General features: G+C 34.0%; 1 protein-coding gene across 1 annotated transcript in view; it reads left to right on the top strand.

The window, feature by feature from the left end:
- The window catches only part of LOC109108452 (gephyrin-like), a 70,977-nt gene that overhangs the window by 5,730 nt on the left and 40,923 nt on the right, over positions 1-24,324 (top strand). Inside the window, exon 2 of the mRNA XM_042746535.1 lies at positions 19,838-19,916. Within this exon, the coding sequence (XP_042602469.1) occupies positions 19,838-19,916 (79 nt within the window). The remainder of the gene's footprint in view (positions 1-19,837; positions 19,917-24,324) is intronic.

The following is a 24,324-nucleotide window of genomic DNA, read 5'->3' as shown; positions in this document are numbered from 1 at the left end:
TATAAGATACAGTGCCCACTGGTTATTTAGCATGAGCAATTGAATGTGTGTGTGTTTTAACTCTTCTCCTTCCATGTCTTTTTCCGATCTGAGCTCAGTTCTTCTGCCAGGTTTTTTGAGTTAGTCACCTGAATGTAAATGCCAGGTGACTAATGAGTCTATTTTAAATGAATTATTACAATTATCCCATTTATGGATTAAAAATAGCAGCATGCCAGATTGCAGGTGCTATTTTTAATCAATACATGTAAATAGCATAACAGCATTCAGATCTTTTTGTTTAATGCATTTGTATGCTTTGCGCTTTCACATGATGCCTATTCATAAACTACTGGGTGTGTGTGCATTTTTATCTTATAGATAGAAAGATGAAACTGAGAAAAAGCAATGATTTTGCAAAACATATTTTCCATGGCCATAGCTTCTAATTTATTTGCAGCGCTGTTTTTATTTTGGATTTCAGTCAAGTGTGAACTTGTGATACCATTTTTTCCCGTTTTACGTTTCTGCGCGTCTCACTTTCTGGCACTGTTTTGACATGGGGGTAGAGTCAAGGGATGGGGGCGTGTACAACAGGCCTACCTCAAAGCTACATCATCAGCTGGAGACTTAAAGCGCAACAGATGGAGTCAGCATGGCTGCGCAGAGGTCGATAGCTGTCGATAGATTTTGTTTGATAAGATGTTTTCCTACTGGTCCCTGAAACGGGGGATTTTTGTCAGTAATGATAATTAAATGATATTTTGAAGAATGTTTCTCTGTGTTGGCATCTTGGCTTGTTTCGGTCTGTCATAGAGAAATAAATTACATCTAAACTGCCAGTAGGTGTAAATGATTTATTAACTCATTTAAATCAAACGATTCGTTCAAAAATCTTTATGAATGAACTGTTGAATTAATGGCTTGCTCGATTTATTCAAAAACAGCCATTCCCCCTCTCTCATTTAGCCTCAATTCTTTTGCTTGTGTGGTAAAGCTAAAAAAGTTTCATGCTTGATTTATAGGGTATTCAAACAACTGTAAATAAATTTTGGACCAATTAAGAAATAGCCACCTTCTATGGTCTTCTTTTAATGATGTATCACTGGAAAGTTTTACACAATGCTCAACATTATTAATCTAAATCAGTAAACTATCAAACTTATATAATGTCAAAAATTATCAATACCAAGATAAAGTTAAACAAATCTGCATGATAAAGTTTTACACAATGCTCAACATTATTAATCTAAAGGGGATGGTGGTTTTACAGAGGGGATGCTTACTGTCAATTTTATTTTTTCAACAAGGGGAATGCCATTCCCCCTCACAACCCCTCAATTCGAGCCCTGCTTGTAGGCTGTAAAATAAACCAATGTACCCCATCAATGATTCTTTAATGAAGGACAAGCTCGCATAGGTTGTACGCAAAGTAAATCTATGCTAAGGTGAACAGATTACTGAAATGAAATCCAGAGACATTTCCTATAGTTCAGTGGTTAAAATATCATTGAATTCTCACTTAACTATGATTTTAAAAAACGGTGACAATATATTTTTGTATGTTTTTGTTTTTTAATTGTTGTGGGTTTCATATTGTTAAGGAGCGAACAAGACGAGAGACATTCGGATCCATTTGCAAAGCTTTATTTAAAGACGTGGTCAAAACAGGCGATGGTCAGACAATGGCAAACAGGTATGTTATGGGAAAGACACAAGAGTAGTCCAGTGAACAAGCGTGGTCGATCTCCGGTGAACAATGTCCAAACAGGGTAATCCAAAGGGTTAATCCGAAACACAGGCGACGGTCCAGGCGAGGGGTAAACAGTATCCGAACAGGGTGAGAAGAGAGGGGAAATCCAAGACAGGTGACATACTTCAGGGCAAGCAGAGATCATACAGAAATGAGATACACAGGCTAGGATCAAGATACGAATGACTAAGGCAATAAACAGTATAAAACTAGACTTTGACTAAGAAAAATTAGGAATGGCTCCGTAATGTAGCTATCACTTGGAGGGCAATAAACGCTAGACAATACTCGGCCCCGATTAATGGTTAGGGCCTCATATATAAAGTGGACAAGTCCATGGTTTTGTGACACATATATTAAAATATAATGTTATCCATTTGCAGTCTGTTTCAAGAGACACAGTGTAACATCTATTTTGCGTAATATGTAGTGTAAGAACATCACAATCCTTAAAAGTAAACTAAATCTATTGATAGTATGCACAATGACAGAAATGAATAGCAGATTCCAACATATTCACATGAGTAAATTATCTTCTTTAACTCATGCAAATGCAAACAATGTTAATACTAATCACATTTACTAAAGAAAACAATACTCATTTTAACAAATAAAAGGAAACAATCCCCTTGCCTCTACTCAGCCATGCTGACTCCATGTGTTGCGCTTTAAGTCTCCAACTGATGATGTAGCTTCGAGGTAGGCCTGTTGTACACGCCCCCATCCCTTGACTCTAACCCCATGTCAAAACAGTGCCAGAAAGTGAGACACGCAGAAACGTGAAATGCAAAGGGCAAAAAACGGTATCGCAAGCTCACACTTGATTGAAACACATAATAAAAGCAGCATTGCAAATAAATTAGGAACTATGGCCATGGAAAATATGTATTGCAAAATCATTGCTTTTGCTCTGTTTCATTTATATTTTGCAATTCTTTATTTTTGTTTGCAAAAAGCACATTTATTTTTTTCAATACTTTCATTTTCATTTGCAAAACATTATTTTCTTTTGAATACTTCAGTTCTTTTGCAAGTATATGTGGCCCTATTTTGACTCCATAGTGGATGAATGGATAAAGTGATGGATGTATGAATAAAACAATGGATGGGTGGGTGGACAGATCAAAATGAATGGATAAAGTGATGGATGGATGGATGGATGGATGGATGGATGGATGGATGGATGGATGGATGAATAAAACAATGGGTGGATGGATGATGGATGGATGGATGGATGGATGGATGATAAAACAATGGATGGATGTATGGATAAAACGATGGATGGATGGATGGATGGATGGATGGATGGATGGATGATAAAAAAATGGATGGATGGATGGATGGATGGATGGATAAAACAATGGATGGATTGGTAAAACGATGGACAGATGGATAATTGGATAAAACGATGGATGGATGGATAAAATGATGGATGTGTGGATAGCTGGAGTTTCAGGCCTAACAGGCACAGACTGGCAAGCGTAGCTGGGTGTTTTGTTGTTGTCGTTGTCTTGCTCTTGCATGCCATGATCTCCATTTGGACAGACTGTATTGTTAGTTTGCTTACTGCAACACAGCCAAAGTGAACAAAGAGAGAGTCTCATCTGGACAAAATACATCTTTACGCTTTAGTGCTTAATTTAAACACGTGTATAAGTGTGTGTGTGTGTGTGTGTGTGTGTGTGTGTGTGTGTGTGTGTGTGTGTGTGTGTGTGTGTGTGTGTGTGTGTGGTGTGTGTGTGTGTGTGTGTGTGTGTGTGTGTGTGTGTGTGTGTGTGTGTGATTGCAAAAGGGGTTAATGCATCTAAAAAATGAAAACTTTTTGGACTTACCTCAAATCCTCCGCCATAATTTTACAGATAAACACACAAATGAATCAACCACGTGCTCCAAATACTCTGACATACTGACCTTTCGAATGGATTTGGGATTGAGTTCATCTTTTCACACACAGGAAATGGTTGTGTTTGAGAATTGAGTCTAGATGTAATGCAAAATGAAGCTCTCTGCAATGTTAAAGTCAACATGAAATCAACAATGACCCTATTTACGTAACACCTGTTCCTGTGCTTCTTTTGAATGATTTATTGCAGTGCATGTTATTGTAAAAAGAAAAATATGTCTATCCACTTAAAACATATTCTGATCAATTCCTGATGGATTAATGTCAAGTCTTGAGCTGTTTTATTGTTGTTTCACTCAAAAAATAGTAAAGTAACATGGATTGTGAGTGTTTGGTGTTGACTTTGAACATGTGGCAGAGAGGTTTTTTTCTGCGCTGGACTCATTAAGAGCCGCTGTAACACACACGTTATTGCCAGTAAAAAAGAATTGCTGTCAAAGGGACGGTGAACATGAGTTTGTGTGTGTTAAGATTAATAGATCATGACATTACATGTCATGATACTTTGTAAGAGAGTTGTTTTTTGTATGTAGCCATGCTGGACATTTGTTTTAAGCTTGACATGCCCATGAAAAAAAAAGGATTTGGAAACAAATCACATTTACAAATATATATCAATTGCATTACATTAAAAAAATCAAACACTTTTTAAGGAAAGTTTACATTTTAGTAATTTAGCTATGTGCTTGCTTTATTTTTTTATTTGTAGATTTATTTATTTTTATTTCCGTTTCATTTATAATATTTTAGCACTTTAGTTTATTTAGAGATGGTTGCCAAGGCAACATTTATAATTCATCTTATATTTTATTTATTTTATTCTATTTAGTAAAGCCAATTTGTAACAGTTTTAGTTTTAATATTAGTAAGCAGACTAATAACAATGCAGCTAAGTTTTTATTTTATTTTATTTTATTTTGATTTCATTTTATTCTGATTCTTTTTAATTTTTCAGCTTTAATTTTAGTTAGCACACAACAACATGGATTTATATTCCATTTCAGTAAAGTGCCATTTTTGAAAAAGTTTCAATAAATAGGCCTTTGTTCTGTTTGTAATGCTAAAAATATATATACTGTAGTGTTGAAAATGAAGCCAGTCAACTTGACTTCATACATCCACTAAAAATCACCGAAATACCAGCTGATTCAAAAACACTGAGACCTCAGAAAATGAAGATCCTGCAGCATTTGAGACATTTTAGTTGATATTTTGTACCTAATGCAATGACGTTCAGACACTTTTAAGTGTCCAAATAATTTCTGGGGTCACTGCACTGTATATAAACACATCAATGCATCTCTACATATCCAACCTGCAAGATTTGAAGGTTAAAGAGAAACTTTCCCATAGTGTTTGCGTCAGGTCTTGAGTTAATGTCAGTGTGTAGAGTGTATGTTTGTTTTCACAGCTGTGTGTGTGTGTGTGTGTGTGTGTGTGTGTGTGTGTGTGTGTGTGTGTGTGTGTGTGTGTGTGTGTGTTCTGATGAGTCACTACATGCTTCATTGCCATCCAGTGAGCGCTTCTCTTTAATTAAGGAAGTGGGGATTAATGAAGTCATCAGTGACCTGCCCACTCACAAACTCTCGTTCTCCCACATGGGTTTCACCACATCACGATTTGTAAAATTGTGGGAGAAACAGCATTCGTGTCCATAGCTATATCTGCAATATCAACAAGAAATCATTTAATTATTCACATTTTTATCTACTTTTGTTTTTATATTTTCACTTTTCATTTTAATTTTATTGAATTTTTATGTGCTTTTATCATTTAATGTGTATTTATATTTCACTTTTCAGCTTATTTTATCTCAAGAATCAAAAGGAAACAGCAAAGCTTCAGCTTATTTTATCTCAAGAATCAAAAGGAAACCTCAGTTAGCTGCCAAGGCAACATTTATAATTTTATAATTTTATGATTTTATATTTTTTGCTCTGTATACAAATCCTTTGCGCTGAGGTACAACATGGATGTACAATTTCCATTTGAATGTGAGCACAAAGAAATAGAACTAAAATAAATTGAAATGCAAATAAATTCAAATAATTGTAATTTTTAGCTAAAATATTTTAAATGTTTATAGGTCAAATAGATCGATAGAATGATAGATCGATACATGATAGATAGATCTAAAATATATAACATTGGGTGGATGGATGGATGGCTGAAATGATAACTAAAAGGATAGATGATGGATGGATGGATGGATGGATGGATGGATGGATGGATGGATGGATGGATGGATAACTTAAAGGAAAGATAAAAGGATGGATCGATCGATGTACAGTAATATGAAATAATGGATGGATAGATAGAAATGAAATGGTAGATTACTAAAATGAAAAATAAAATATTGGATGGATAGATGGATGGATGGAATGACAAAGATAGATAGATAGATAGATAGATAGATAGATAGATAGATAGATAGATAGATAGATAGATAGATAGATAGATAGATAGATAGATAGATAGATAGATAGATAGATAGATAGATAGATCCTGATGTCCAGCGCGAGGTGAATGTGTGCACACTCAGCTCAGTAAGAATTCAGCTTCTCCTTAAACACAGCAGATGTGTTTGATCCTTGTTGACTGACGTGGGAAAAGAGTAAATTAGGTTTTGGAGGCTTCAATCCTCTTCCCTGCCTAAATTTAACCTCTTTCTCTAATGGCTTGTTGGTTCCTCACTAACACCCACTCCAGTGCACTGGATTCTTCTCCGCACACTGTAAAAGCCACTGCGTAGACTCGCCGGCTTTAAATAATGGAGGAAGGTGCTTTCACAGGGCAGAATGTGTGTAATGGCAGGGGTGAATAATTCAGCCTCATCTACTCTCTGTCCTGTTCACTAGCACCATTATGAGAGGAGACACTCAGATCATGCAACCACACCATCAAATCTTAATGTCGGTCTCTGGCCCCATGCACCAGGTCCGGCTCGAGGGGCCGGCCTGAGTTCAGGGCTTTCAGGATCCTGATGCTGATGGACAGAGAGAGAGTGAGGCTGAACTCGGGTCTGCTGAGAGGAGCAGATATCTTCTCGTGAGCTGACGCAAAGGGTTTGGTTTGCCTTTATGAGTTATAGAGTGTAATATTGGAAAATCCTGCTTAGATGTTCAAATGTGCTGGAGGGTCAGGGATTTAAAGGGACAGTTCAGCGAAAAATGTTCAAACCTTTTTAAAATGTTATTTCCCACACAACATAAGCACTTCACGGTCCAAAAGCACCATTAAATTATCATTAAAGTGGTCCATATTTAAAAAAAAATAATAATTATAATGCTCCAGATGATCTAAAGTGATGATGACAGGGTAATGTAAAAAAAAAAAAAAAAAATGCAAATCTTCCTCCAATTTCGGATCAGTATGATTTTTTATGTTTTCTGATCACCTAAGCTGTATTTATTTGCTCAAAAATACAATAAACCCAGAATTATTGTGAAATATTATTACAATTTAAAATTAGTGGTTGCTATTGTAATATGTTTCAAAATGTAATTTGTTTCTGTGATGCGCAGCTGAATTTTCAGCATCATTACTCCGGTCTTCAGTGTCACATGATCTTCAGAAATCATTCTAATACTGTATGATGATTTGCTGCTTAAGAAACATTTCAGATTATTATAAAAAAAGAAAACAGTGTTGACAAAAAAAACACCTTAAACATAAACACTTAACAATTTACAGGATTCTTTGATGAATAGAAAGTTCAGAAGAGCAGCATTTAGATTATGATTGGTATTGTTATATGGACCATGAACCGACCAAAAAAAAAAAAGAATAGAAAGAGATCCACAACTATTTTCTGAAGAAAATGTGAGTGATGTTTTTCTATGCAAAACTCATTATTTTTTAATTCTGTGACATTTCTATGGTCCATTTTCAATGTAAATACTATTTTAGCTATTTTTAAGTACTTCAAAATTAAATGTTTAATTCAATGTGTTTCCTTGTAATTATATGTGAAATTTACTAACAATTTCTGGGTTGCACTTCATTTCAGTAGTCCACTTTAGTTAACTTTGCAACAACATGTCAACAAACTCTAATTCACTTGCATCTGCATGTCATCTAACTCTCACTGGAGTATTAGTAGACTGATAGAGTTAGGAGAATAAGTTGTCGTACTTGCAAAGATACTTTTCAGTTGTTTGGCTGTTGAGATAGCATCAAAATAAAGTGTTAGCAGATATTAAGCAGATCTACTAATATTCTAATGACTGCTAGTTGCAAAGTTGCAAAAATGTAAATCCAATTTTTTTTTTTTTTTTTTTTTAGTTTAGATCCAAATCGTAGGTTGCATGAAAAATTTAGAGGAAAAATGGGCAGCAAACGACCTGCAGTCTTGTAGAGGTAACAGTGAAGCTGTGCTGTGATTGCTGATGTCGTCCGGAGAATTGAATGCGATGAAGGCAGCTGCTTACAGCCAGATTCATTAGGACAGCTGTGCTCAGAGCAGAGAGACAGACACAAGCAGAGAGATTGTTGTGTCTTGGGAAATAAGCTGATTCCAAAATCTGAGCGAGCGAGAGAGAGACAGCTAGAGTGGAAGCGAGAGAGACAGGGTTAAGAGGAGTCTCTCTGTCGGGGGAAATAAGTGCACTGCAGAGTCAGGAAACTCCAGCCATGAGCAGCGTGTTTGAAATCACAGATGCTGTAAAGCAGCGCTGCAGCAGAGAAAGAGCCGAGGGTCTTCCCTTACTGCAGTGTGCTGAACGCAGCCCACCACTGCATACTAAACAACAGCACACGTGACCACCGCAATACTGCACTTCACACTGCATACCCAATGACAGGAAATTAAGACTTTTCATCAGCAAGGATGCATTACATTGATTGAAAGTGACAGTAAAGATATTTCTAATGTTGCAAAAGATTTCTATTTCAAATAAATGCTGTTCTTTTGAACTTTCCTGTTCATTGAAGAATCCTGAAAATAAAAATGGGTTTTTCACAAAAATATGAAGCAGCACAGTCCTCAATCACTTTCACTCTTCAGAAATACACCTTTTGTGTTCCACAGAAGAGAGATAGAGAGTCTTATAGGTTTGGAAAGACATTATGGTGAGTAAATGATGACAGGATGGTTATTTTCAGGTGAACTGTTATATTAATGATGTAGTTCAGTAACATCTGGATGAGTGTTTGTTTTGATGGTTAAATCACCATATGTTCAGCTAATCTCAGTCCACTTATAACACATTCTCATCTTTTGTAAATCTACAAAACGGTGGCTTTGAGACTGACCTTTGACCCTGACTCAAACCATGTCACCCCCACATCAGTGTATCAAACATCTGGGGTTGTCGTAGACCTATCTATTTGGTGCATGATAATCTACTCACAGCATCTGCAGTGGGGTCCTCCATTAACGTCTCTCATTGAAATCTGATGAAATCTGAGATTCATAAGGATGCGTGATGGAAAACTGCCCTGAAGAGGGCCGTCGGGTAGATTTTAATTTTCATACGCCTGTGCGGGGGTGGACGCTTACGCCGGCAGTGTGTGTCAGTGTAATGTGGTTTAAATACGCAAGAGGCTAGCAACACTATAACTGCTGCTCATAGTTAGTGCTCCAGACCATCATTAATGTACTGTTATAGTTTGTTTTAGTTTTGTTTTCATTGTAATTTCAGTTAAAGTTTGTCTAAATATTTTTTTTTAATTAAAGGTTTTAATTTTGTTGTGATTTTGTCATTTTTATTGTTTTTATTTTAAATATGTCGATTTTAAATTTCAGTTTTTTTATTTGATTATTTCACAACAGACTGAAATAAAATTTTATTTTTATTTATTTTTTTATTTTTTTTTATTTCATTATTTACACTAAAGATAATTCTTAATTGATTTAAATTTATATCATTTGTATTATTTATTTTTTATTTCCATTCATTTTTTTATTTTTATTTCAAGTAATGTGATTTTTTTTTAATGGTTTTAATTTGTGTAAACTAAAGTGTAACAATATAACATTAACTATGCTTCAGACATAAAGGATTCCTCAAATCATGTGTCTTTGTTTTGATCAGGCCCACCGTTTTCACTTCACAAACAAAAAAAAAAAAGTGAACAGGCACATACATAAGATGCAGAAAAAAAGAATATCAGAAAATAAAATATGAAATACACAAAGGGATAAAATGTTTCCTTGGCTTTTCCATTTCTGAAATTTGGACATTTTTGGAGATCATTTTTTCCAGTTGTTTCATTAGTCGTTGTTCTTTCCATATTCACAGAGGAGCTGATGAATTATCAATAAGACAGGCCTTCATACAGATCTGTGAGCAGAGAAAAAAAGACTTCTGTGAGAAATGAGTGAGAATGACAGTCAACTCTTAACATCCCATCAGTCTGAACCTTTCCATTGTCACAGGTTTGATTCCCAGCAAACACACTAGAGTCACCAGATGTACTGATAGAATTGGGATATCCCTGATTTTGCTTTGTAATGATTTGTATCGTAAAAAGCGCTATACAAATAAACTTGAATTGAATTGAATTTTACAAGCCATGACGATCAGGATTTATGGATTATGGAATTAAAAAAACAAATACTTACTATTTGTTGTACTTTTTATTTTTATTTGGGTAGATAACACACAACATGTCCATAGATTTATTTATATTTGTTTATTTATTTATTTATTTATTTTTTATTTCAAGATTAATGTTTAAGAGAAAGTACATATTTTAGGTCAGGTAACTGGTCACTTTATTCACTTTTTTTTACTAGTTAACCTAAATTGTTCTGTGCTGTGGGAAATGGATTGCTTTGCAAATGCATTTTTTTAAATTACAAATGTTCTGTGTAGTCTCAGGTCTGATACAGAACTTATTCCTGATATATTTTAAATTAGTCTAAAATTATTTTTAAATTTTTCAAATTAAAATTAAAAACTGATGTTTCAGGAAACATTAAATTGTAAATTATTGATCACAGATCTCAGATTTTTTTTTCATCATTTGTAATCAGCCTTTTAGTTCAGCTTGTGATGTGGCAAATCCATTTTGAAAGAACATATTCATAATATTCAATTCACAAAAAATTCAAAATAAATTAGTAAGGTATGTTTTAAATGCTGTAACTGGACACATTCCATTTTTTAAGCATTTTTAATCACCTTTTTGACTTTACTAGTTCTCTTAAATAGTCCTGCGATGTGGCAAATACATGTTAAAAAGTACAAATATTCAATGTAGTCCCATATGCAGATTTAATTAATATGACTTTTTTCTTAAGTTTTTTTATTTTATTTTATTAAATCAGATTAATGTGTAGCTGAAAAGTATGTATTTTAGGTCCTGTAACTGGTCACAATGTTTTAATTATGCTTTTAAATGATTTTATTTCTTATAATTTTGAATCAGCTTTTTGTATTCACTAGTTCACTTAAATGACAGATTTAATTTATTTTGTAATTCAGTTGTAATTCAAGATTACTTTGTAGGAGAAAGTATGTAAATTAGGTTCTGGTCACAGTTTTTATTATTATAAAAAAATATATAATTTTTAATCAAAATCTAAAAAAAAATTTGTAGAATTAATAAATCTTAATTTTTTATTCAACTGAAATTCAAGAACATGTGTAGGGGAAAGTGTGTATTTTATTTTTTCCTATTTTTTAATCCATTTTTTTCTTCACTAGTTCACTTAATTTGTCCTGCGATGTGGTGTATATATTTTTAAACGTACAAATATTCCATTTAGTCTCTATTAATACGAGGTCAAATCAGCTTCATGCACAATTATCAATAAAAATGTATACTGTCAGACCACATTTTCACGTCAGTGACCCATTTGCACTATATTTCATACAATATCATAAAAAATACATGCAGCCCAGTGCATAGCTTTAAAGATAAAGTTGTTGATTGGCAAAAGATCTTAACAGTGCTTTTCATACTCAGTAAGTGCATGTGATGTCTTCAGTATACTTTCATCGAAATGCTGGTTATTACGGTGTGTTTAATAAGAGTGTTTTTGGGAGCGTGTTTGATAGCTGCTGCGATCCCACTGCGGACCCCGTCGCTGCTGCTCTCACAATGAACAAGGTTGCTAAGATACGCTGGGCTTATATTAGATTATCTTATCTGCTGTTACTATATTTTCCCCAGCACCGTGAAACCTTTATTAATTTGGAAATTTACCCACCTGACTAATTAATAAACCACCAAGAACACACCAATGCTCTCTCTCTCTCTCAGCTGGACTGCTGGGTGCAGCATCCAGAACTCCCTCAGGTTTAATGTTGGCCCCTCCTTTTTACAAAGCCTGGCTTGATAAACAGCAGTAAGCCGCTGTAATCTACATCCCAGGGGCCTCTGGCTCCATTTGATACCCCACTAATCAATAAGATATGTGAGCGAATGAAGCAATGATGTCATCTCCTGCTAAAGCCATTGGTGGAGTTCTGATATGGAAGGCCGACGGGGCCAAAAGTCATTAACGGAACGCATGAAATTTTACTGTGTTAATGTGGCAATTTTTAACGTATTTCTTTTGTATGTGTAGACGCACACATTCTAAATGTATTAAAGCATCCGTTTTTGCTGCGGTTTTTTTAGTATGTGTAAAGACACTCAGTTTTACTGCGTTTAGACAACAAATTTAAAAACACGTGCACATTCTGGACGTGTTTGAATGTGTAATACTTTTTAAAAATAATACTGTCTGCTAAATGATTAAATGTAAATGTAAAGCAGATTTACCTCTAAAATAAATAACACATATTACTCCTTTCTTAAGTTTATTCTTTTTCAGTTGATTTACTGTTATCTACTGTGCTACAGTAAATTAATTAATGTTCCAATGTAAATTGAAACATTATGTAAAAAAGACTTTTCTACCTAAGAAAGAATGTTGAAGTAAACAATTAAAAATTACTTGACAAATTATGATTTAAGGCTGACGTCACACATGCATCATACAGATGCATTATCCCTCATGAACAAATACTGTATAATGTCTGATGTTTGCATACATGCCATTGCTACATCCTTCATGAATAAACATGACGCCTGATGTTTGTATACATATATACCAGCATACCATTGCATTACATATGCAAATATGACCTCAAATACAGAAGTTTCATTGGCTGCTGTGCATGTTGTTGCATTAACACAGAAAAACATGAATTTAGACATCCATTCTTTTGGCCCCATCTGCCTTTCATACATTGAGGCCGTAACCCCTGTGTTTGTTATGTTTATTGTGGGCCAGTTCTTTGTGTTTATTTAGAACGATGTGAGAAAAACCTTGGAAAATGCTCCCAGAGGAATGAATATTTCCTCATAATTAATGCACAAGAGGCCACGTTAATGTATTTTATTGGTAAACACAGAGTATTGTTAGGATTACCTCTTTTTTTCATGGCACTGTGCGTACAGCTCTTGCAATGTGAGTGGAAATTAATCTGCTAGAGTTCTAAAATATTATTCAAATGACTGTTTTAAAGTTAATTTAACAAATGTAATACAGATAATTTAATACCTGAATGTTTTTGTGCTGTTGGAAAGAAACATACTGCTTACTGCATGTACTGTAACCTGCTTGATTGCTTGTATTGTTGCAAAATGTAACCATCATCCATCCAGGTATAGTCTGTTAAATTCAACTATATATGAAGATATTGAGATATTCTAAACATTATAATGAACATATGGATTGTGAAAAGCGCTAAATAATTTGACTTGTCTTGATTACTATTGAAATTACGAAAAAAGTTAATATGAAACAGCAGCATGCAACGATGAATATTTCAACCAGTAGTATGCTACGTTGTTGTCACATGACCTCATTATTATATTATCAGTTACCATACACTGAATTTGCATTATTAATCTAATGTCAGTTTTAATTTTTGGCAACAAATTATCAGATCATAGTTGTTATTCATTACTGGTCAAGCTGAGAGTAACTGCACATTTTGCCAAATGTAATAAGCAATAGGCGAGGTGTTTAACGTACGCCAGTGTTATTTTAATATCATTAATAGACTGTTATAGGTTTTGTTGATACTTTGAATTAGATTTTATTATGAGATTTTCTGAAATTGTTAGTAATTTTTTTTTGTAGTTTGTTTTTGTTATTTTTATTAGTTTTTTATGTTTGTATATATATATATATATATATATATATATATATATATATATATATATATATATATATATATATATATATATATATATATATATTAGTTTTTTATTATTTTAGCTTTTATAGGACTTCACTTGTTTTCAGTTAACGTGATTTTTTCAGGTAAGTAATTTTTTCTTGATTTCTATGGTTTAAGTTTTAAAGTCTTTGTCATTTTGTTGTGTGTTTTTGTAATTATTTATTATTTTTAAAATATTTTTGCTTTTTAATGTGTCTGTATAGTTTTTATTTCTATTTATTCGATTTGGTTTATTTGGTTTGAGTTATTTTAGTACTTCAACTTAGTTAACATTTATTTAGTTTCAGGTAACATTGTTTATGTTTTAGTTTTAAAATTGTCACAATTTTGTCATTTTATTATTTTTGGAATTTTTTAACATTTCTTTATAGTCTATAGCAATTTTTCTTTATTAATTGGTTTATTTAGTTTGAGTTATTTTAGTACGAAATAAAATGAGAAATGTTGCCTTGACAACTAACCTTAAAGTGATCCTATTATGCCATTTCCATTATGCCAGTGTGTAATGTAGCTGTATGTGATTGTAAACAATCTACAAAAAATAAAATCTGAAATCCCAAAATAAATAAACTACGTGCCGGCTACATGCCGTCCCCAAAATTAAGAATCAACTCTGAAGAGCTGAAACGAGTTGTTAGTAATTTTAATCCCACTTCCGTGCCGGCTACATGGGGTAACACATTTGCATAATGCGCGCATGATAAATAATAGATGTTTATATTTTCTATAGAGCATTCAAAATACAGAACTATTGAAATAGGGGAATCATTTCTGACACCACTGTACGCCATAGACCAATCACAACAGACTAGGCCATCTGACCAATCAGAGCAGAACAGGCTCAAGGAAAGGAGGGGTTTAGAGAGACTGAATCTTTGAACTGCTTCGAATGAATCGTTTGAGAATCGCTGGAAAAATGAGGTGATATTAAATGCATATTTTGAGAAAACTAAATCGTTTTTTGACCTTGCAAGCTTGTAATCCTATTGTAGGAGACTCCCAAAACAATATTAGGAACAGTAAAAATGGCATAATAGGGGCAATTTAATAAAATAAGTAAAAGGTTTGTATTTTATTTTATTTTAATTAATTTAACAAGTTAACATTTTGTTTCAAGTAATGAAAATGTTTATTATAGTTTCAGTAAATGATAATAACCCTTATCATACATTAAAATTTATATAGTGTGATTAGTATGCAGAGTGAAGAGGTATGAGAACTCTACTATTATGAATATCATGGTAACATTTTCCATCGTCTTCTTGTATAAAATATTGCTATTATCCTATGGATTTTTCATGCATTGCATTGGTCGGGAACGAAAGCATGTAAGAAGCTAATTTGGATTTTTATCACTTTAACTGCAGTCGGAAGCAGCGCAGAGAAAGCCATTGTTCGTCCATTCTCCCTCAGATGCCATTGTTTTCCTGTTTTCCCTGCAGGATTACCTGTCATTGGGCTCTTTTGCAGCGGCATTTGTATATTATATGCTTTCTTGCCCTGGGTTCAGCATTGATTAATTAATCCATTCCTAATTATCTTATTGAGAGCTTCGATCGTCTCATTTCCTGTTGCTTTCATCCTGTGTGCTGATCATGTTTCCCTCACCTGAGCACGTGTCACCCAAGTGCTGCGACTCTTGAAGGAAATATGAGAAGTAATGAGGCGTGACCTTGTGAATAATTAGTATAATGCAATTAACAGCAATCTGACATAAAACATGCAGACAAACATTTACTTGTTTCTGGTGGAACAGACATTCATTCAAGATTCAAGGTTTTTGCCTGTGTGAAACTTGCTGTCGTGATGCTTGATGGTGATGGTTTTAATGTGTTTCTAGTCTTGGATTAACATTACTTAAAAAAAAAAAAAAAAAACAATGGCTTAGAAACAATTTTCCCTCAAAACTGCTAGTAAATTTAACTGTTCATTACAGTTAAAGTAACTGCAGGTAACACACTGAATTAAACATGAAATTTTGAAGTAGAAAGACTGGAAAACCATTTTCCAGTTGTTTTATTTCTGACTTCGAAATTTTAAAAAAATTTCACAGTGTATGAAATCATGATTTTTTTTCAGCAATTTTTATGTGTTTTACCCAGATTTTTTTTTTTTTTTTTTTTTTATTCTGTTTTCCAAATCCAATTTCCCAAATTCTGACATGGAAGAAAAATTGTGTGGTATTGCTTTTATTTTGACAGGTCGTAGTAAAGGCCTATGTGTTTTTGTGTCCATATCACATTTTGAATATTTGTACAATTCATCAACAATTTGCCAAATTCTGTGACATTATACTGTAAATTCCATTTTTATTACCGTAATTTGAGATTCCATCTGGGTTTTCCATATTACAGCAAACATAGGGTCCTATTTAATGAACACTGTTTTCCAAAACAAATCCAAATCTCTTCTGCTAGTATGTGCTACTGCTAGAGATAATAAATAGTTTTTGTAACAGCATGCTGGCATAGATAATACTCATTTATGCATTATATAGTTTGTGCATTGTTTGAATCAGTGCATGTGGTCCGTCAAGTGTGCTTACTATGAAGTAGCGCTCTCTGTCCTCATTCAGACTGATAACAGCGGCTCTCCCCATTCAGGGCAGATGAGGGTCAGGTCAAAGGTCAGGCGCTCCATCTTGTCCCTGTTGCAGTACAGATGGAGAAGCAGCAGGACTGCATTTATTGCAGAGTTCGCTTTGGGCCTCTGGACCTGTTCCCTGTCCTGGAGCCATACTGCATGGCCTTAACTGAAGCCCAAAACAGCGTGCTTTGATTACTAATTTGACATTAAGCTGATGCTTTTTATCCAGACAGACTAACACCCTGTCCCTACAAATCCAGGCATGATTTGTCTGTTCACACTGAAACAGAAAAGCTGTGTTGTGATTAGAGATGCTCACATCTGGTTTGGAGTGTTTTCTACACTATCATTAAAAAGTTTAAAATACAGTATTTTTTTTTTATATATTATTATAATTTTAAATAACTGTTTTCGTAGTGAATATGTTTTAAAATTGAGGTTCTTGCAATTTCGAGTTTACATCTCACAATTTTTCCCCCCACTATGGAATAAAAGAAAAATGTAGGGTAATTGCAACTTTTTATCTCACAATTCTGAATTTTGAGGAAAAAAGTCTGAATTGTTAGATTTAAAAAATAAAAATAAAATCACAGTTACATAAATGAATGCATCTTTGCTGAATAAAAGTAATAACATCTTTTTAAAAAAAAAAAAAAACTTTAATAAAGCTTTTGAGTTTCATTAGCAAACATGAACAGACTGCAACATTTCTGGATGCCAGTTTTATTTCTTGCATTGAAATATTTCTTGTTAAAACATATTGATATATGTATTATTTTACATATTGTTGGGCCTTTGGCCTTTATGTATAATGCATTATAAAGGTATTCATAATGTACTTTGCAATGTGCAATGTCTTTTCATAAATAATTGTAACCAAAGTTAAAATGCATTATAATATATGTTAATTCCCTGATATATCTAAAATATTTTGTCATGTTTTAATGCATTTTAATTTTTAAAGATTTTTTTAAATTAATAAATTAGTATTATAATGTATTATAACTGTAGTCACCATTATTCATGAGATCATACAATGCATTACAATGTGCATTACAAAGCAAAATAATGCATTAAAATACTTTTACAATGCATTATATTTAAAGGCTAGGTTAAAAAGGCTTTGTTAGTTTTAAACCATTGTGTTGTTGTGATTGGGAGTCCAAATGGCCTTAAAGCTAAAGCTAAAGACATGCACTAAATATCAAATTTCTGCTCATGGAGTCTTTAAAGATCTCGAATGGTGCAGGATAGAAAGCATGACTGCGCAAAGCATGTCCTGAACCGAGGAAAGAGTAAATCAGATATCATGGACCATATTAAACTCCATACGCTGGGATGGCCGACAACAGAAAACATGTTCTCTCGTTTTCCTTCTCTCTTCTTCAGCATCTCGTGTCTAGCACTGGCTGCATTAACATTCCTTTGAAGCCTGATTCCAGTGCAGATCTTCCTCAGCATCTTTATCTGTCTCTCCTGATCTGCTGTTTGAACTCTCTCTTTAGCTCAGAGTCGTAATGAAGGCTGCCTGTGTAATCCAATGCATTCTTTAAACCCAACATGAAACCAAAATGTTCTTTCTTATTGTATATTTCTGTTCTTATTGTGAAGGACTCTGTGCATATCGTGCCAAAAATAAACATCATGTTGCCTGTATGCTTCCTGAAGTGGGTTAACAGAATGAAACTGACCTTAGCAGAGATCATGTGTTTGAGCTGGACACAAAACCCAGCTTTCCCCTCTTTTTTTTCCCGTTATGTGTTTTTTTTTTTTCCTTGATCTTTTCTTTCATCATGTGTTGGTGCATTACCTCTCTAGGGACTGGCCTGGTTTGAAGAGCTCTTTGACTCTCTCACTCTTTTCCTTTTGCTTGTGTCACAATGATGACTCACGGGTGATTACTAAACTCTCATTGGATGCAGCAGTTGTGTGTGCGAGTGCATGTATGTGTGTTTTTTTTGTAATTTTTATTTTATTTTAATAACAAAATAATAAATCTGTCTAAAATTACTTTTGTTTTCTGCTGATGCAACCAAGAATGCATGGGCAAGAAGAAATCTTTTTCTTTCTTTCTTTCTTTCTTTCTTTCTTTCTTTCTTTCTTTCTTTCTTTCTTTCTTCAATTATTTAGTTAGTTAGTATGTTGTTAACTTACGAAAATAACCCATATTCACAATTCACCTGCTTTCGTTTAATTTATAAAAAATTTTTTTTATATGATTTCATTTGTTTCCTAAAATAGTTACTAAAAACAGTTTGTAAAGTTGAGTTATTCTAATTGCGTTTAGCTTGAAAATATTTAGTTGGGTTGAAATTTTTGTTTTTGTGTGTGATTTATCTATAGAGTAACTTTTAGAATTGAAGACAAATTTTAATTAATTTCTGATGTAACAAAGTTTTACATTTGAAAAAAATTTCTGATAACAAACATTTTTCTTTAACTTTGGTCTCTTAAATACATTTTGGTGTCCTTTCACTGAAATATGGTGGGTTGTTTTTTTTTTTTTTGTTTTTTTTTGTCTGTTCGAAAGAGTTATTAATGTTTTTTGAAAGATGTCTCTTTCTGCTCGCCAAGGCTGCATTAGTTTGATCAAAAATACAGTAAAGTATTGTGAAATATTATTACAATTTAAAATGCCAGTTTTCTGTGTGAATATATATACAATATATATATATATGTTAAAATGTAATTTATTCCTGTGATCAAAGCTGAATATTCTCTAGTCTTCGGTGTCACATGACCGTTCAGAAATCATTCTGATATGCTGATTTGCTGCTCAAGAAACTGTATTATTTTATTAGTTTTGAAAACAATTGTGCTTCTTATTTTTGTGGAAACCGTGATACATTTGTTTCTTCAGGATTCTTTGATGAATAGAAAGATCAAAAGAACAGTGTTTATTTGAATCAGAACTCTTTTGTAACAGTATAAATGTCTTTAATGTCCGACATGAAAAAACATACTATAGTAATTTATAGTAAATACTATAGTGTTTTTGAACCATAAAGTACTTGAATTAATTTGTTGTGCTAATTCTATAGTTGCTGTGGTAATATAACAGCTATAATAATATAAACAAAGTGTTCTACAACTATAGGGTATATTATACTACAATACACTACAGTTTACTCTAGTAAAAACTAAAGTGTGCTACAGTATTTATTACTGTTTATCAGTTCACTATAGTAAATACTACAGTATGATGTAGCATTTATTAACAAAGTGTTGTAAATGCTATAATATATACAGTATAATAAACTTTACTATAGTATGGTTCAAAACACTATAGTATTTACTATAAATTAATACAGTATTTATTCATGTCACTTTTAATCAATCTGAACACTGAATGTTTATCTGTAATTCTACCTCATTTCTAATCATCTGGTGTCTGTTTAAAGCATGTATCTGCTCTCTCTGTTTGTGTTTCAGTTAGCGACAGCTGCTTTCACAATCACACTGAGGACCGCAGCGGGATCAACCTCAAAGATCTCGTGCACGACCCTTCCTTGTGAGTGACAGTCACAAAACACACACATATTTTACCCTTAATAGATGTCCCTTGATGCTTTTCGAGTTATTTAATGATGTGTTGCACTGTATCATGCTGCATGACTTCAGTGGCCTGTTAGCTTCAGCGCTCATGTAATGAGATCTTCATGTCATGCTAATCACTGAACGCTTGTCAGGAGTTCAGGATGTTTAACAGCGGCCTGCAGTTTTACATGCAAAACATGTGGTTGCATTGAACCCTTGATGGATAATAATGTCAGAAGGACTCATTGTCACGGTCACACTGCGCTGTAATGAAGTGTCATTGCTCATGTCGTTGTGCGTGAATGAAATGTGTGTGAAGCATATCAAACAGTTTAAGCACGTCTCCACACTAATGTATACTGTACAGAAAATCACTTGATTTTATTATACTTTACACTTGCAAATTTACTAGCAGTTTCTGCGTTAAATTTCTTTAAAAAAAAATAGAAAAAAATTCAGTGTACAGCATTAATCTGTAAAAAAAAATCCCAACCTTGTAGTTATAAAAGCTCTTTGAATTGTAAATATTTGGGTCATTTTTCACCCTGTTGACCCTGTCATTTTTCAGCTGTTACATTTGACCTCAACAATAGGGTTCACTGTATAGTTTAGTTTAGAAAAATTGAGAAAAAATAACATACTCAATTGCAAGCTTGTTAATAATTTCTGAATAATTTTCCAGGCTTTTAATCATTTAGCAGACGCTCTGTTTGAAGTAAGTTTACATTTACATTTAATCATTTAGCAGACGCTTTTATCTAAAGCGACTTACAAATGAGAACAATAGAAACAATCAGATCAACAAGAGAACAACAATGGTATACAAGTGCTATGACAAGTCTCAGTTAGTCTAGTACAGAACACGTAGCCAGGGTATTTTTTTTTTTTTTTTTTTTTTTTTTTTTTTTTTTGTTGAGGTTTTAGGTTTCCTGAACAGCATTTACAAAACTCACTGTAGCCTACAAGGTAATGTTAGATCTTTTGCTCCAACCACTGGTTAAATAAAAGGTCTGATGATACATGGGGCAACTTTTTTTTTTTTGGTTCACCATCGCCTTGGCGAACCAATCCTGAGGCGAGCTGTGCCCCCTGGGGGTGAGTTCTCACTCCACACCGAGTGTTGCCTCCTCCAGTGCATCGGTGCACAGCACCTCTCTGGCAGACATCTGTAGAGCTGCGGTATGGGTGACACCGAACACCTTCGCCAGAGTTTACAGTCTCCATCTTCAGCCAGTTTCTTCCTGTGTGTTGGGAAACAGGTAAGTGGTGGGAAGAGCTGGCCGGTGTCATGCTTGCTGCGCCCTTCCACCCTCACCCAGGATGCGAGCGCCTGTTTCCTCCTCCAGTACAGTTCCCCGGACAGCGAACCCTGGTTGAGTATCCTCCAGCACCCCCGGCAGTCAGACTCTGGTCAGCCTCTGTGCTGGGCTTGGTATCCATATGGCTTGATTCCCGGGCGATCCCATATTTGTATTCTTCCATGGTAAGGTTTCCCTCTCGGTGAACCCGTGTCTTTCCTTTGACAGGATCTGCTGGCAGTCGTTCCAGCCCTACTCTCAGGTAGGACCTGTCTTGGAGTCCATTCCCAGGTCTGGGTCAGTCATATCAGTGTCTCCACATGATACCTCCCTATGGGTAGGCTTCTGAGCGCCCTTCTCTGGAAGGCTCACTTCCCCATCATTACTGCCAAGCTGTAACAACAAATAGAAAAGACCTGAAGCAATCTTTCATTGAAGGTTGAAATCCCTTCTGTTAAGAAATTTCTGTGGTGAAAGGAACATCGGCTTGGATATCTCCAACAGCAATATACTCACCTATGGTCCTTGCGGGTACCAAGGTCAGCGAATTTGTGCTGTGGTGGTGGGAAGGCTACGACCTTTGCGTATCATTTTTTTGACATGCGGCTGCTTGTCAACATTTGTAATGCCATAGGGTTGTGATAATGTCGAGTCACAACATAACTCGTGGTGACTGACAGATAGGAAACATTTCAGTTGTGTATGTAATTAAGTTTATTATGTCCCCATGCCACAACCTCGAACCATCGCTGGTTGCCAGGGACAAGTTCTCGGCTCTTCAGCATAAAACCTGATGAGTGGATGCACCTGTCGCCTATTTATACACGGGGAGTGGCTCAGCATGCAAAATCCATTAATCAGAGAGGATATGGGGAGGATTTTTAAAAAAAAACAAAGTCATACGGATTTGGAATGACATGATTGAAAGTAAGTGATGACAGAAAATGAATTTGGGTGAACTGTCACTTTAAGAGTGCCAGCCTGCTGAAAACACTGTAATGAATGCAGGAGAAAATTTTTGGACGAGCTGCCAGGTGGTTTTGGGGAGAGCGAGATGACAGACACAGATGAAGGAGATGTGTGTTAAGTGTGACGGCTGCGGGACAGACAGCTATCAGACGGGGACAGGCTTGTTGTCCTCACGCGACTGCAGTTGTAACATCCGCTGTCAGGCGTGCTAATTGGTGCCACAGAAAATAGGCAGTAAATAAATCAGATCGGTGACACACGGCTCATCTTGCACTGACCATTAAATTAACATTTTTATGACCATTAGGATATTTTGCGTTCATTACAATTAAGCTCTTTTTTTAATTAACTTTAAAAAAAAGTAATATTTTTGTCTATTAAAGAAATGTTGAATTCTTAAAACAGTTTGCACTTCAGCACATTTTTCAATTAAATTCTCAAAATATAATTTTTTTATTTACTAATCGTGTGTTAAATTGCTCAAACATAGTTTGCATTTATTGTAGAATTAAGCACATTTTATTAAAATTCCCAAAATATAGATATTTTTGTTTATTAAAGAAGAGTGAAATTTCTTATGCAGGGTTTGCACTTATATAATTAAGATTTATTAAATTCAATTCTCAACATGGAAATATTTTTGTTTATTAATAAAATAACACCTTTTCAAACATGGTTTACAATTATTGTAAAATTAAGCATTTTTTATTAAATTCTTAAAATAGAAATATTTTTATTTGTAATAAAATAAAAAAATTCTAATATGGTTTGCACTTATATAATTAAGATTTTTTTAAATGAAATTCTCAACATAGAAATCTTTTTGTTTATTAATAATGTATTTTTTTCAAACTTGGTTTGCACTTCAAGCTATTTTTTATTAAATTCTCAAAACAGAGAATTTTTGTTTGTTTTTTTAATGAAATGTTAAATTGCTCAAACATGGTTTATATTTATTTTATAATTAAGCATTTTATTAAATTTTCAAATTAGTGATATTTTTGTTTATTGATGAAATGCTAAATTGCTTAGATATAGTTTGCACTTATAATTAAGCAAATTTTTATTAAGCTCTCCAGCTTAGCGATATTTAGTTTATTAATGAAATGTTGCTCAATTTTTGCTCAAACATGGTTTGCACTTTTTGTGTAATTAGGCACATTTCTTTAAATAACTAGTAATATTTTAGTTTAATAATGAAATGTTGAATTGCTTAAACATGGTTTGCACTAATCATATAACGGCCCATCCATACTTCAGATGTTTTGTGAGTGTTTTCAGGTAGTGTCCCAGCAAGGGTCTCTGCATCCTCCAGCAGCATTTTAAAATGTGCCCGAAGCCGTCATTCAGCACAAAGACACTCTATTATTAATTAAATTACAGCAGCAGATGGCCTTGGTTTGGGAGCCCATCCAGAATTGAAGTAGGCCCGTAAAGCTGGGTCACAGATGTGTGCAGCCGGGATGCGTTCTCCTCCTCTGGCGCTCGCTCTCTGTCTTTCTTTATTCATACCCCGAGGAACGCAGCAAGGCCAGGAATGATGGTTTTAAGTGTGGCAGGGTCCTTATGACAGCAGGGTTCAATTAAACACTCATAACTCTTCCATTAGACAGAGAAAGACTCGGCCGGAAATTCTGGCACCGCGAAGAGAAAGATGCAACTCTTAAACCTTGCCGGAAATATCACTGGAATCCAAGGGAGGATATCAGTGCTGAATGTTTTACAGCTTTTGTTTTTTTCATTATAGGCAGCTCTTTTTTTCTAGACATTTCTATAAATGGACTTATTAATATATAAATGCTGCTGGAAAGCATGCCTATGTTCACAATATCAGGATTTCCAGGCAATTTTACTTTTTTTTTTTTTTTTTTATCTGAAAATTATCAAAAAGTTATCAAAATGTTTATTTTATTTTATATATTTTATTTTATTTTACACCCAAGCTTTAGTCATTCTGTAAGTAAAGCCGTATTGAAGAATTAAGCCGTATTCTGTAAAAAAAATTCTGTATTGGAAAAAAAACATTATGGAATAGTCATAGTGCTATTTCTAAGTTCTATTTAGTATATAGTATGTAGATGACCTACATTTGCCAAATACAGTATACAACAAATT

This window comes from Cyprinus carpio, chromosome B20, assembly GCF_018340385.1.
Source record: "Cyprinus carpio isolate SPL01 chromosome B20, ASM1834038v1, whole genome shotgun sequence".
Taxonomy (NCBI): domain Eukaryota; kingdom Metazoa; phylum Chordata; class Actinopteri; order Cypriniformes; family Cyprinidae; genus Cyprinus; species Cyprinus carpio.
The sequence above is the reverse complement of the archived record's forward strand: the minus strand, read 5'-3'. Positions and strand labels throughout refer to the sequence as shown.